We start from the raw sequence: 15,128 nt of genomic DNA on the forward strand, positions 1-15,128 counted from the left end.
GTCTGTGCAGTACACTATGTCCAAATTCAAAACAAGCACCCTGAGGCCATATTGGCAGTCCGTTCAGCTAAAGACTGACACTATATTGAGCTGCTTCCCACTACAGCCTGTTAGTTAAAGCCTCAGCAAATGACAGAGCTCACATGGAAGAACAAGAACAGGGAAGTGGGGAGAGTTTCTCTAAATGGGCATCATGTGGGTGAAACTGAAAATAGACACGTCCGAGCTGTTGGAGAAAGACTCTTTGTTTGTATATTGCTGTCACATAGATGTTATTAAATGAAGAAGCTATGATTCCTGTTGTCTGTTTGTGTTGTGGCTGTTACTCCTAAAGAGTGTATTCAGTATAGTACTACAGTGTTTACACAACTAACAGAAATGAATCAGCTGTTTTGATACTGGTGTAGTTTTTGTTTAGAAAGGATGCATTAACACTAGGGCTGCATGATATTGGAAAAAACTGACATTGCGATTTTTTTTTTAACATTGCGATACGAAAAAATACTCAGGAGGATATAATAGCTGTGTGGCGCTGACATAAATGATCAAATTAGTTGTGTTTCCTTTCATTGTGGCAACAGGTGCAAGACACTGTCGACACAACATGTGTTTCAATATCATCCTTCTTGTGGCCGAAATAATTCCAGATAACTGACGTTGCTTTTCTTTTTGGCACCAAGTCTTCGTTTTCGGTGATTTTCTCTTGTCCGTTGCTCATTTTTCAGTGTTGTTACCAGCAACTCATTTCATGTGCAGGGGTGTGGTCGGCTTCGGCAAACTGCTAAAGAACGATTGTGATTGGTGGATCGCTGCACCCAGTGTGTGTCAGGTACACAGGTTGAAATTAGAAGAGAACACGTTGAATTCATTTGCCTCCTACATTGCAGAATTTGCGATGTGACTATTGCACACATGTACATTGCGATGACGATGCTAAAATGATATATTGTGCAGCTCGCACATGTTGAGTCTTTAACAAAAGCCATCAGTTTCGTACCATTTTTTTTAGCTCACCTGCCAATGGGCCATGAACTATTGTGAAGGCGCTGTGTCTGGCATTGTCTTCGATAGCAATTTCTTCAAATATCTTCTCTCACAGAACTACTGGTTGGATTCATTTCAAATTTCTTATGTAGCTTCTTTGGGACAATGTCTACAAAGTATGTCCACAGTTTTCAGAAATTTGGATTTTTAAAATTTCTGACGAATTATTGAAATCTAAAAAATTTCTCTTTACATATAATGGGTGATATTTGAATGGCTTATATCATGGAAATGGTTTCAGATATCAATATAGTTACTATTGAGCGCTGATAGGAAGTCATATATGGACTTTGATTTGGGTCCTTGACCTTTGGCTTGAGTGACCTTGAAGGGTTAAACTCAAGGCCACCAATATCTAGATTTCAACCATCTTCTCCAAAACTACTGGTCGGATTCATTTCAATTTTTATAGGTACCTTCCTTGGAACAATGTCTACAAAGTTTGTTCACAGTTTTCAGAAATTCTGATGTTTGAGTTTATGACAAAGTTTTGAAATTTTAAAATTTTGCCTTTACTTATGATGGGTCATATTTTGGTGGCTTGTATCATGGAAATGGTTACAGATATGAATATAGTTACTATTGAGCACTGATAGGAAGTCATATTTGGACTTTCATTTAATGTGTTGAGTTCACCTCCAGTGAAAGTACCACCCACTTCTATTGGATTGATCTCCTGCATCAAGACCACAGGACTCACTCTAAAATAGGGACAGAACCTGACAACCCCACAAATTGAAGTTATTGTTTTTTGATAGAACATGTGAGATACAGGGACAATGGTCCTTTTTTTACCTTAAAAACCTGTGAAGGACTGCTGAGTGAAGTAAACGCACAGGCTTGACGATATTTATTTGATGACACCGTAGGCCTTAATAGGTAAATAAAGTATGAAGACATGATTCAATCTCCCCCTCTGTCACTGTGTTTTAGGGCTGCGGGCGTCTCTCCTTCTGTCAGCTTTCCTCATGTTGCTTGGATCCATCCTGCGGAGCATCCCACTGACAGAACAGCCTCTCAGACGATGGTAAGACTGAACCCAGCGCACACTTTGCTGATGTCAATTTTCAACAGTCACCTGTTCCAAGCAACTATGTATGTGGCACTTGGCTCATGCTTTTCTCTTAGGGTTCAATGCTGTCATAGTAGTTATCTGGTGTCTAATGGCTAATGTTGTCCACAATGAGTGAAATTTTAGAGAAAATGCTTCGTGAAAAATCATCACAAAACCTTCTTTTTTTTTTTTTTTTTTTTTTTTTACTTAAAGGGAATATGTGTTTTGTGTTTTAGAAGTGAAGACTTTAACTCTGATCAGTCTGAAGTTAACAGCCTTAACCTACTCCCTGTTAAATTTTCTTGAAGAAACCCCAGCTGTTTTTTGACACATTTAATTTCTTTTATTCAGATGGTACCATGGAGGTACCATACATATTCATTAGCTTAGTGTTTAACAGATAGAGATCATATTTGCATTTACTGTATCTTGTTTTAATATTAGCTTGCTAGCTAATTTGCTACCAACATTAGCATTTACATGCGTTGCAGTAATAAATCTGAACTTCAATCTCTGGCCTCACAATGACACATTGCACATCTTAAATTCATACTGAGCTTACTGTAATGCTTGTTCATTTTCATTCTGTTTTTGAGAGTGGATGTTTTGCACATTGAGACAGAAGCCTATGAGGTCAATTCACTGGGACTGACAGTTCATGGATAGCTGTTTAAATTAATTAAATTCAGACACAGTATCTTTAACGCTGCGCATCACTGTTGATTTACAATAGAAACCACTGACACTGATCATGTCTTTTTGGGTCAGATTAGTCACTAAACAGACAATTGTATTACTTTTATTAATATAAAAACACTGAGTGGCAGCTAGTGCTTTATATCATATCTCAACCTAACACTCCTTCCACTAAGCAGTCTGAGCTGCCCACAGTTAATGTTTTGGGAAGTAGCTGATAAAGGTAATGATGATAAAGGTAATGATGATAAACAGTGAAGTAATCCAACTTCCACTCCAGAACAGAGTTAAGAATTAATGATGAGAAGAATGAGGTCAATACTTATCTGACTCTACCTTAAAGTTTTTAGAAGTCATTTAAAACTTCATTATGTAACATTTCCAAATAGATGAAATTTGTGTTGGAAACTACATTTTGGATCTACAAGATACTTGACATCTTTAGTTGTATTCATAGCTCATCATTCAGTCATTTTAACACTTGTCTCCCTAATGCCGAAATCAGCTCATTCACGAGGCCTAAGAGCTGTGCTTTCTTCTATTTTCAATAATGGGTACTTGTAAGAAATTGCACCTAAAAACAGAACATGGGGGCTAAAAATTCAACCAAGATGCAGACTAATGTTAGAAAGCAAGTTTGGAAGCACTTTTGGTCTATTTTAAAAATAAATGTTTACTGAGATAAAAGAGAAACTGTTTTTCACATATAACACATTTTTATTTGACGCGCTCATACAAAAATCCACATGTAACACGGACATCAGGTTTCTATAAGGAACTCCCCCATCAGTATGCAGTATTCCAGCAGTGTGGGGATGATTCTGCATGCAATGATTACCCCGACATAAACAAGGTAAAAAGGAGATGAAAATTACGTGCTACTATTTTTTAAAAAAATCTTTTTTTCCTCTTACAGGTAGCCTACATTTTGGGAATCAAACTAAACATGCAAGGCAGAGTGTTTTACAAAAATGACTGCTGTTGCAAAAACACTTGCAATTTATATGTGTTTAAATGGGCAGGATCCGCATGTAACGTGAGTGGACATGATGGGTTATGCATGAAACCTCGAATGAAAAACCTCTGTGTCTGGATTAGAAAAACAATTAGGATCGTCAAATTTAGCACAGTTCCTTTATTTATAATGGCATATAAGACCATTTCAAGCCATGTTTTCTAGATCAAATGCACTGACACCTAGGTAGCTTTTCATGTCCCAATTTTGGTCCTATTTTTGGCCCCAAAATTGTATTAAAAATTCATTAATTTTGGGATGGCTCATAGCAAGAGAATAATTTTTTTGCATTTATCTGAAATCATCATTAGGTACATCCTGGGGGGATTTATGTCTAAATTTCTCTTTTTATTATTGGGTCTAAAAAATTGGCATAGTGCCAGACACCAAAATAAACCCAGTTTCATAGTAAGACGCTAATTCTAATTATAAACTATTGTCACTAAGGGATGCTTTGTTTTCAGAGTGAATGAAATGTATTATTTAAATGTGTACATGTAATTTAAAATATAAATTGTAGTCTGGTCTCTCTTGCAATAACATCTTGATCACAAAGAGACAACCTAATTATATCTAGAATAGGGATGTAACAATAACCGGTATAATGATAAACCGCGGTAAAATTTCCGACGGTTAGTATTACCGTTTAGATTCTAATTATTATGATAACCGTGTTCGATTACGGCACCTAGAAAACTCACGGTACTGTTCATTTCCTGAAGAAGCAGCGGCACTCCAGGCGTGTATGCGCAGTTTGTAATGTTTGGCCTCTGAAAACATGGCGGAAGGCACTTGCACGAACAGAGCTCCAGAGATTCGGGGATAGCGGCTCCTGCACAGACCTGGTCTGTCGGAGCGCACGCACAGACCCGGTCCGTCCGACTGCGGGTCTGTCAGAACACACCAGCGCACAGGCCTGGTCTGTCGGAGCACGCGTGTACGGACCCGGTGGGTCCGACTGCGGGTCGGTCCAAACAAGCACGCGCATGGACTCGGTCCATCCTAGCAAGCGAGCGGACAGACCTGGTCTGCGCTAGTGTTAACCCCTTCCTGGCCCCAGCATTGAAACCATCTGATTATAGATACTCAGGACAAACTCATGTCAGTTCAAATGGGCCCAAATGAGTGAACTTCAACTGTACAAAGACACATGATGTGTGTAAAAACCAAAGGAGAGGAGGCTTTATGAACTGAAGGACATTCAACAGTAAATCCACTGACTGACCTCCAGAGGAACTGTACCATATGATACTGTTGTGACTGGTCTGTCTCTCACAAGGAGTGAACCGTTGACCAGTCTGGATCAGATCAGCCTAACATGTTTTAAAATCCTCATTCTTTCAGAATATTTACATTTGTTCATTAAATAGTTCAGGAAAATATGACTGTGTTTCATTTTCTGTTTGTGTGTGTACAAATAGTGTATATGTGTGACACTGTGAATGATTTGATATGGAAAATGTTCAAACAAATTCCACTATGACCTGTCCAACTACTTTTTTTCACACTCAAAAACACCACAGGAATCAATAGGAGAAGTGATAAGGAATTGGATTGATAAGCAAAACTGATAATAGCATTGATATTGATCAAATCCTATCAGTTCCACCCCTGGTGCAGATATCTCTTGTGTCCATAAAGTGCCAACTTTAATGCACATTTGTATGTTTGTTGTTTACATGTTATTACTTGAATGTTTCTGCAACAGAAAGTACATCGTGCATGTCACTTTATTAGTTTTTTTTCAAAATACAACTTGGTTATATTATTTCAGTGTGTGTATAAGTACTTTTTGAACATTTTGAGCACATTTCAACAATACCACAATAATAATGATAACTGTGATAATTTTGGTCATAATAACCGTGATATGAAATTTCCATATCATTACATCCCTAATCTAGAATAAAAGAAAAGTCTGTTTTGTGGTGGGAGCTGGTCATTTGATGTTAAGTAACTCCATTTCTAGATCAACAAGTGCCCTGTATACTACATCCATGACAGCAGTCTGTATACTGAAGACTTTTTCCCCCACAAAATCTGTCTCCACTACAGCACCAATAAGAAACATGAGATACTATTAGCTTAGAAACAGCATTGGCTAACATTAACAGAGGGCCATGTCTGAGCACAAACTTCACATAAACACATAAGTTCACTTGAATCGAACATGTGGAACCTTGACCTACCTGAACACTTGCAGATATGTACCACTAGGTGTTCCACCCGGCGAAAGAGATGAAATGAGACTACAAAAGCCCCCGACTGAGAGTTGTGATTCCAGTCCACTTGGTGGTGGTAGTGCACTTCTAAGATGGTTTGACGTTTGTGAATTGTGCCTAAATGAGAGCCAGAAGCAGGAGTAAAGCAGTCCTGTCTTCAGTGCTGTTGAGAAGGTAAATGCGAGGCTAAAGGAGTATTATAGTCACGTTTTGCCTTGTTTTGTTTCCTGCAGTGTTTACTTTCTCCCACTTGTTTGGGCTCATTTCATTTGTCAGTTTGCTGAAGTGGTACAGTTTTAGTCTCTTGTGTCTCCTCTCATGACACCCTATAAAGTAAATAAACTTTCCCGAAAACAAATATACACATGGACTTAATCATACAACTCCTTTATGAAGTTTCCGTTGCTTTATAAATATTGAGAGGAAAGAATGTGGATTTCTACTGCCACTGTTTGCTACAAAGTTTGCAGATGTGGTGGAAATAGAGGCTACACAGGAGGCTGCAGGAGCTTTTTAACTGTAAATCATGCAACGCTATTCAAACGAGTCCCCGGACTTCAAATGGGCATAATAAGCCCTTTTTAAAAAGTGACTCATGAGTTTCAGTGAAGCCAGGAGCAATCCATGATTTCCACAATTTGATTTATTATACAAAACTTTTCAAGCCACTGCCACAGCCAATTGAGAAGCAACTATGCATATTGGTTTTTTATTCCAAACAAATTTAATGCAGAAGCCAGGCCACATTTCTTTTCTTTATAATGAAAAAGGGTTTGTAATATGAAATGACTTGTCAGCCGTTTGTCAAATATAATAAGAATCACTAATTCAAGCTCAAAAATGTACTTTTTCCACATATGGTGTTGTGTAACTTTGTGTTGTGAACTGGATAAAACTAGAACTATAATTCACAAATCTAGAAAAATGGACATAAGTTACTCTTCTGCCAAATGGGATGGATCCACGGTTGACTTATACTTAGAAGTCTGTAATAAGCCTGAACAGAATCTCACAAATAATATATAATAACCAAAATAATTTGACAGGTTTAATACCTATCACCAGTTACACAGATTTCAGGCCTTGGGCAACAATATTTTATAAAGTTATTTTTTAACTGCCCTCCGGGTATGTCAAAAAGATGTGACAAAAATATTGTGCTATTAGCTAATAGTTTGTATTTGATATGTTTTTTCACTGAATAGGTTAATCTCAATATTAGTAATTGTGGAATCTCCTTCATTTCAATCAAAAAAGCCGAATCTCCTCAAATATGGAATTTAGGCCTGAGGAATATTGCAAAAAATGTTAAATGTTAAATTTTCACATCACTGGTCATCACAATAAATGTGAAATTCTTCTTTCTGTCACGTTTAGAGGCTGAATTATTTTTAAGTTGAAGAAACCTAATGGTTAACTGTTGTTTTAAGTTATTCTTTGTGGTCAAAATGTAACAAACATCTGGCAAGTGTTGTAACAGGTCACAAATGTGTACATGTAAAGTGTACACGCATCAAACCCTGTGGCAGAAAAAAAAAAATGTCATGGTAATAATATTTATCATAATTTGTAGCTCTAATATAACCATAAATGGAACGGCAGTAGCAAATTGGCTAACTGCAGTTAGCTTTGTACAGAATATCAGATTTTATACATGTCCATTATACTGGGTGTCCATAAATTCTCGTTATAATTGAACAAATGTATTACAAAAGCAAATGAATAGAGAAATCTGCGGAAATTATTATACAATGATAAATAGATATTGAAGTTCTTTTTGCCTCATTATATTCACCACTATATGGACACCATTACTTGCATGAAGCACATCCAGACAGTACTGGATTTGTTTCCATGTTGGCTGTATCATAGCCTCGTCAATGGGATCAATGGGATCAGTGATCTTTAGCTTCAGGTCATTGATGTCCCATATCTTTGTTCAGTACGCGATATCTTTAACATAACCCCATAGAAAGAAATCCAGGCCGGTGATATCTGGTGAATGAGGTGTCCAGTGAATTGGGCCATCCCTTCTAATCCACCGGTCTGGAAATGTTTGACTTAGGAACCCATCAACATGCAGTCCCAAACGTGGTGGCACACCATCTACCTGGAAAATGAAGGTCAACATTCACAGTAATTGATTTATCAATGAAGAAAAATGGATCAGTGATTCAACTGCACATGATCCCACAATGTGATTAAAAACTTTGATAACCACGGAGTACATAGAACAAATCTGATTAACATATCTCATCAATTGCTTTTGTAATACATTTTTAAATTGTAAAGAGACTTTGTGGACACTGGACACCCTGTATTTCATTGCATTGTCCCTGATGAATATGTAAGTAAATATATGAATAAACCAAGCTATCAAGTAACCAAGTAATGCCATCTAAGCTGTAAACCAGTGGTTCTCAGCCCTTTTTGGCTCGTGACCCCATTTTAACGTCACAAATTTGTGGCGACCCCAGACATTCAAAACTGAGACTTTTTTTTTTTTGCTAAAATTAATTTGTTTTTGATCATATAATAGTTTGCTATACTATGTCGCAAATAAATGTTAATTTTAGATGACATTTAGTCTATATATGTATATTATTATGGACGGAGGCAGAAAAGCCAGGTGTAGATTACTGCACAAAGAGAGAATTTTATTTTTCTTGGTCAGGATATGTACAGTCAGTCCAGCTTGTATTTACAAGGCTGCAAATTCAAACTGAACAAACAATAACTCAAACTATGAATTATGAAAGAGCTGCAGCATCTTAAACTGACCACAATGAACATTTGAAAGATAAACATCACCACAGTGCTTCAGTTTCAGCTTCAGAGTTTGTCATGTCTTTTATGGATTGTGATTGTCTCTCTCATCTCACCATATATTTTTTATTAGTAAGGTTTTTTTTTTTTTTTTTTTTTTTTTTATATCAATTACTAGAAATTTCAGGCGACCCCATTTGAATTCCAGGTGACCCCATGTGGGGGCCTGACCCCAAGGTTGAAAAACACTGCTATAAACCAAATAACTGAATAGAAAAGGTTTTCACTGGATGTACCGAGCTGGACTCCAAGACCAGTCAACTTTGGGACTTAGGGTAACAATGTACAACACCAAGACAAAATACAGAGGCAGAGGAACTGAAAACCTCATGACATAATCCTCTGACTTGTCTTGTTAGTGCAACGGCTCAAACACAACTCTGGTAGAAATGTCTGTTAGGGAAAAAAAAAGTTTTCTTCAGTATTTTCTGGTATGTTTCACTTCAGACTGAGGTCCTGTTTTTTGCGGTTGAGATGTGTATCAGAGTCGGCGGTCAGTCAGCTCAGTGCTACCGAATCCTTGACTCCTTTTTGTGTGTCCTCGCTGCCAGGTTTCTGTCACCACACACCACTTTGACAGGCCATCACTGGAAAACATAAAAAGATCCCTGTTATCCTCGGCACTTCATTCTCAGTTTTACTCATAAGCTCGATGTTCTTCTTTTAGAAAGCTCACAGAAGGTCGTTTCAATTATAACACGCCTTTAAAAATGTCATTTTATTTAATATTTCTGAGAGGTAATCTGTCTAATGATTCCTATTGAGCTCCGTAATACATAAAATCCAGTCAGTATATCATTTAATATCAGTGCAGGGAGCAAATTATATTTCCATTCAATGAGCTGTATCCTTTTCATTCCATGGATGTGGGGATTTTTAAAATAACTTTTGGCTTTCATGGAGCACATTAATCCATTGTTTGTCGTAGTCTATTTTTTCTGTCTCGTGAGGCTGAAAGAGAAAGCCATTACAATAGTGGTTCCAACTGTGGTTTTATGTCTCCTCAAGACCCAGATTTACAAAAATATGTCATGAATTGTCTTAATGTCGACAGTTTTTAGTGACTGTTTCATGTTGAATTACATAAACGTATAGAAAGATAACTAATGTTACTAAGTATTCTCATGTCACTGTTTTTCTTGATGCCATTATGGTTGAGTAGTTATTGTGTTTTACTGTTAATTGTGTATCATGTATGTGTTTTATGTTGTTTGGTCTTTGTGTGGCTGCTACCTTGGCTAGGTAGCGATTGATCTTTGTGACTAATTTGCAAGTTTCTGAACAGTGCAACCAAACAATTTCCCTATGCAAAACATAGCCCTAAAAGAAAAAAAAATAAAACAGACAATTTGGGCCGAAGAACCTTTCAGAACATTTTTAATTTAAATAGTTTGTGCAATTTTGCCAACATGTGCCAAGAACATAAACATACTAAAATTTAAACAACACTGACAAGGTACACACTTACAACATAAAAACTAAACTGCACTTGGTTTTTGAGGTAGTGTTCAATAAACATGAAAAGGAAAAAAAATTTAAAAAAATACAGAGCAAAATATCAATGAAGAAATATCCGTTTCAAATTATCCTCTGGACTTACAAAACAGGTGGCTGGTAGCTCTGGTTTTTCAACTGGTAATCAGTGTATTGGGTGATCTTGGATGGAAGAAGAAGTCCAAAATGAGAAGACGAATAATCCAGGCACTCCAAAAAAGGGAAATGAGCTGCACACCAGCAGGAGACTTAAGTCTTAAGTTTCACTTTCACTTTGTACTGACGTTTGGTGTGCGCTAGGGATGGGAAGATTATCCAATACGCTTTAGTACGCTGACATACGCGTACATGATCCGAGTGCACTGATAGAGAAGCTGCAAGTGAATGAAAAGTTTGGAATGATATCGCGATGCATCGGTTATTGAATGTTCGTATCGATAAAATTCGATCCGTTCAATAGAATATATTTTTACTTGCATTTAAAAGTGTTACTATTTATTTGGGTAAAATTTTTCTTTCCTTCAGACCCACGTTATCGTGCGCCGCGGATTCATGGATGTGTACGCTGCACACTAACAGTCTGAGCTCCGCGGATGGACTGTGGCACAAGCGCCGCGAGTGAATACTGTAATGTCTGTATGTGAATCTGACAGACATAGAAGGAGGTGACCACATGTGGTTTCTGAACGTGTACTTTTTACTATATCAACTGTACTGAATACTACTGTACATACGGGAAATACTTCCTTAGACACTGTCATACATATCCAACAGCGTATCCCAGAATACTTTGCGCAGGTGTCTCTTAAAGTGACAGAACCTTTTTCTGTTTTACCTTCATTACAAATACATTTCATTACCTCCGCCAAGGAGGTTATGTTTTTGCCAGGGTTTGTTTGTCTGTTTGTTTGTTTGTTTGTCTGTCTGTTAGTATGCAACATAACTCAAAAAGTTATGGACAGATTTTGATGAAATTTTCAGGGTTTGTTGGAAATGGGATAAGGAAGAAATGATTAAATTTTGGTGGTGATCTGATAGTGGCTGATGCCTGATATTAGACTTCTCAAGTGTTACTAATTTACTTTGAGTAGAAATCCTATTATTAGATATTTTAACAATCAGTTGCAGATTTCTTGATTAATTACTTCAAGTTAGCTATTGTTATTATGTCGTCCTTTGAAATGCCGTTATCAGACGACCTCTAGTTTCAGTGCACCAGCACTAAAGGCTTCCTCTCCTGCAGGGATTTCAGGGGAGAAATGAGGTAGTTTAATACCTCACTTTCTCACCATGAAAGTGCCTTTATTCTTTGCTGACATAGTTCAAATCGACTCGTTGTTTCTTCTTTTCCTGGGTCATTTTCGATTTGTAGTCCTTACACGTGTGCACTGTACACTGTCCAAAGGCTACACAGAGCAGTCATGGTTGAATTTTTACCCCTCAGCCAACTTCTGGCCAAATGGGTGTAGTAATCGTTTTGTCTGTCTGTCGGTCGGTCGGTTGGTCGGTCTGTCTGCCTCTATCGGTCTGTCTGTCTGTCTGTCTGTCTGTCTGTGTGCCTGTCCATTTAATGACATAATCGCATTGTCTGAAGAATTCATTGAGATATCTGCACCAAATTTACACTATGGATACATGTTGACATGGAGCAGAAACCTACTGAAAAAAGGTGACCTTGACATACTTTTTCATGGTCAAATGGAGACATGACCACTTTGTTGGGGTGATATGTTTGCTTGAAACAGCCTTGTGCAGTTATAATATCTGAGTACTCACCAATATAAATTTGTATGTAATAAATTTTACACATAGACAATCTAATCTAAATTATAGGGCAATAACTTTCCACAGAATCTTACACTATATTTGGCTGAGGGGTATTGAAAGTGCACAGTATACTATTGGCATTTGTGCATTATTTTAGTACACTGCAAATTATTTGGTTCTTACCAAAATTTAAAAAAAAAAAAAAAAAAAAAACTTAGATTCAGAAGTTTTAGATAATTTATCTTGTTTTAAGAGTTAATTTCTTATTTTAAGTAATCATACATCTGCAGACATGCTTATTTCTAGATTTAACAATCTTAATTCAAGAAATCTTGTCAAGTGAAATTATCTTGCTGCATGGACAGATATTTCACTTGTTTTGAGTACCTTCTCCCTCAGACTTAATTTTTTTATCTTGTTTTTAGACACTCCTCTTTTGCCGTGTGTTACTTAAATTTTTTTCTTCTTGCTAGGCCTTTTCAAATGATCACCTTCGCCTAATCATAATTACTCAGCAAAAATGCGGTAGTTAGTTAGTTAGTTAGTTAGTTAGTTAGTTAGTTGGTTAGGTGGTTAGTTGGTTGGTTTATTGTCTCCTTTGGGAAATTCGTCTTCACAGATCGAATACATCTTCATCATATCTCACTTTGCGTAGGAATGTTAAAACAGACAAACATCATGTAACATGAGATTTAAACATACACATTAAAGGCATATCATAGACACATAAGGAGGAACAAAGCAAACACGTGATATGGGGAGACGTATAAACATAGGCAGACATTTCTTTCACTTGAAGGAGACTGGGGAAGCATGTGAAGTGCATTATGTATATGGTTTGGTTTTGTGTGTATTCACCCACATAAAAGCAGCATGAAAATGTCCATGTCATTTTCCACTTTATTACAGGTGTTTTTTGAAATGATGTTCATCTTAAGATGCTTAACTTGTAATAGTACCTGTCATTATAAGTAATGTCTTACTTTCTTTATATTTAAATTCATATATAAAATCTACCCTGTGTTATTTTTTTATACTCCCGCCCACCCCAGAGGGAATTTTGTCCATCTTTCCGTCCATCCACCTGTCTAATATTTTGGTCCATCCTATTACTCGGAGACTAATTCACTCGATTCTTTTCTAATTTCACACACATGTTCTTTATGACTCAGAGAGGTGCACTGCACAGTTTGATGACTGAATTTCAATTTTTAAAAATTTTTTTTTCGACTTAGAAAATTTGTCCATCTGATGTCTCTGACCCTATTCACACAGTTCTTTTCAAATTTCACTCACATCGCCTTTACATGGTCCTTTCTCTCAATTTTTGCAGTTTCAAAAAAAACCTTTAAAAAGTTTTGAAAAGATTGAAAGCTAAGACTCAAAAGTCATCCTTGGGTAGGTAGGGTATCAGTAAGCAGGAAGGGTGATGGGATGGGGGTATTAATAAGGTCTACTTACTTGTTTCACTTGTTTTACAAAGCGTTAAACAGAAGTGTGACTTTCATACATGTGATCCAGTGTTCAACACCAGTAAAAGTCTCTTCCTATTCTTTAGGTGAATTAAGTGTGTAGATAAACTTATTTTACTATACCAGTGGTAAAAAATGAACAGAAAAAGATAATAAAATCACTAATTGCTTTAATTGTCAACTAAAAGGTTATTAGTTTTACCCCTGCTAGTAAAAAAAAAGACCATGATTTTCCTTGTGTTTGTGTCTCACTCACAGTAAGTTGGATATTAGGTCTTTATGATTTTTCGTCTTGTGTGCTTTGGATTTCTGCCTCTCAGTCATAAGTATAAATTCTGTCGTGTATAAGTGCGTGTTGGGTCCACACGGCGCATTCCAACCGCTTTTGAGGGCTCTTTGTGCAGCTTTCATTTAAGAGCATCGTCCTTGCACATAAGCACACTTGTCCACGCTCACACAGGCGTTGAGACCGGACGTGTGCAGTACATTTGCAGACTCCTTATCTCAAACTTGACCTTGTGTACACTGTGTTAAATACTAGAATAATATAACACGCTTCTACTTGTTTTTGAAACTGAATGTTCTTAGCAAATGCTTTCTTTTAACAGGTCTATTTCAGTTATATATTTATAGTTGTAATTAAACAGAACCCGTGTTTGCACTTTTTTTTCATGCTTGGCTCATCCTTCTGCAGGTGATTTAGCTCAAGTCTGGATTCTTTTCACAATCCTCTGAGGGTAGTTGTATTATTGTAGCATCTTTTATATCTGACCCCTTCTTTGATAGAGGACTTCATCAGTTTTGTCATGGTCTTTCCAAAAAAATTTAACCCATAAGAACTCAGTGTGACATTTGTATCAGTTCCCAAACAATTTTTTCTCTATATTTAACCTTTCTTAAGTGATTTATCACCATTTATTGTAATATTATCCTCTTTAGTTTGAGCTTTTTCTGTGTAAATCATATGTTTTCCTGTATTTAATTTACTGATCATGTAGATATTTATTAAAGCTCAGAGTAAATTCAAAGGTTATTACGTCAAAAACAGAGAAAACTGAAGAAATAGTGACTTTTTTCAGTAAAATATCTCATAAACCAAGTGTATCCATCAACTATCATTGTTCAAACTTCATGGGCTTTTCTGGTGAATCAATGTTGTAGAAGATGATGGCGTGTCCACGGTAACCATGGAGCCTCTGAACGTCCAAATGGGTCGTATCTGATGACCATGAAAAGACGTATAACTGTATTTACACCAATTATTTACATGTATTAGTAGATCAACAGGGATTAAACACTTTATATCAGTAGATGATTTTGGTAGATTGTGGATGTTTGAGTCTTTATGCATTAAAATGTTCCAGGGCAAAAAATAATAGTACAGGAGTAAAAAATGTAGTTTGATAAGTTGTTTTCATTAAACCTTTGCTCAATGATTATATTTTTCAGAATCCACTTCCCCTTAAAATAAAACCTGACAGCACAAGACCTGATAACCCTGTTAGCAACATGAGGAGTGAGATGTTAGAAAAGTCCTC

At 36.7% G+C, this 15,128-nt stretch overlaps 1 protein-coding gene across 2 annotated transcripts in view; it reads left to right on the forward strand.

The window, feature by feature from the left end:
* slc49a4 (solute carrier family 49 member 4) overlaps positions 1-15,128 on the forward strand; it is a 135,931-nt gene that overhangs the window by 7,918 nt on the left and 112,885 nt on the right. Inside the window, exon 2 of one of the 2 annotated variants that reach the window (XM_030125717.1) lies at positions 1,978-2,071. In XM_030125717.1, coding sequence (XP_029981577.1) covers positions 1,978-2,071 — 94 coding nt within the window. The remainder of the gene's footprint in view (positions 1-1,977; positions 2,072-15,128) is intronic. The other variant, XM_030125718.1, reaches the window with a different exon arrangement.

Source organism: Sphaeramia orbicularis, chromosome 21 (genome assembly GCF_902148855.1).
Source record: "Sphaeramia orbicularis chromosome 21, fSphaOr1.1, whole genome shotgun sequence".
Classification (NCBI taxonomy): domain Eukaryota; kingdom Metazoa; phylum Chordata; class Actinopteri; order Kurtiformes; family Apogonidae; genus Sphaeramia; species Sphaeramia orbicularis.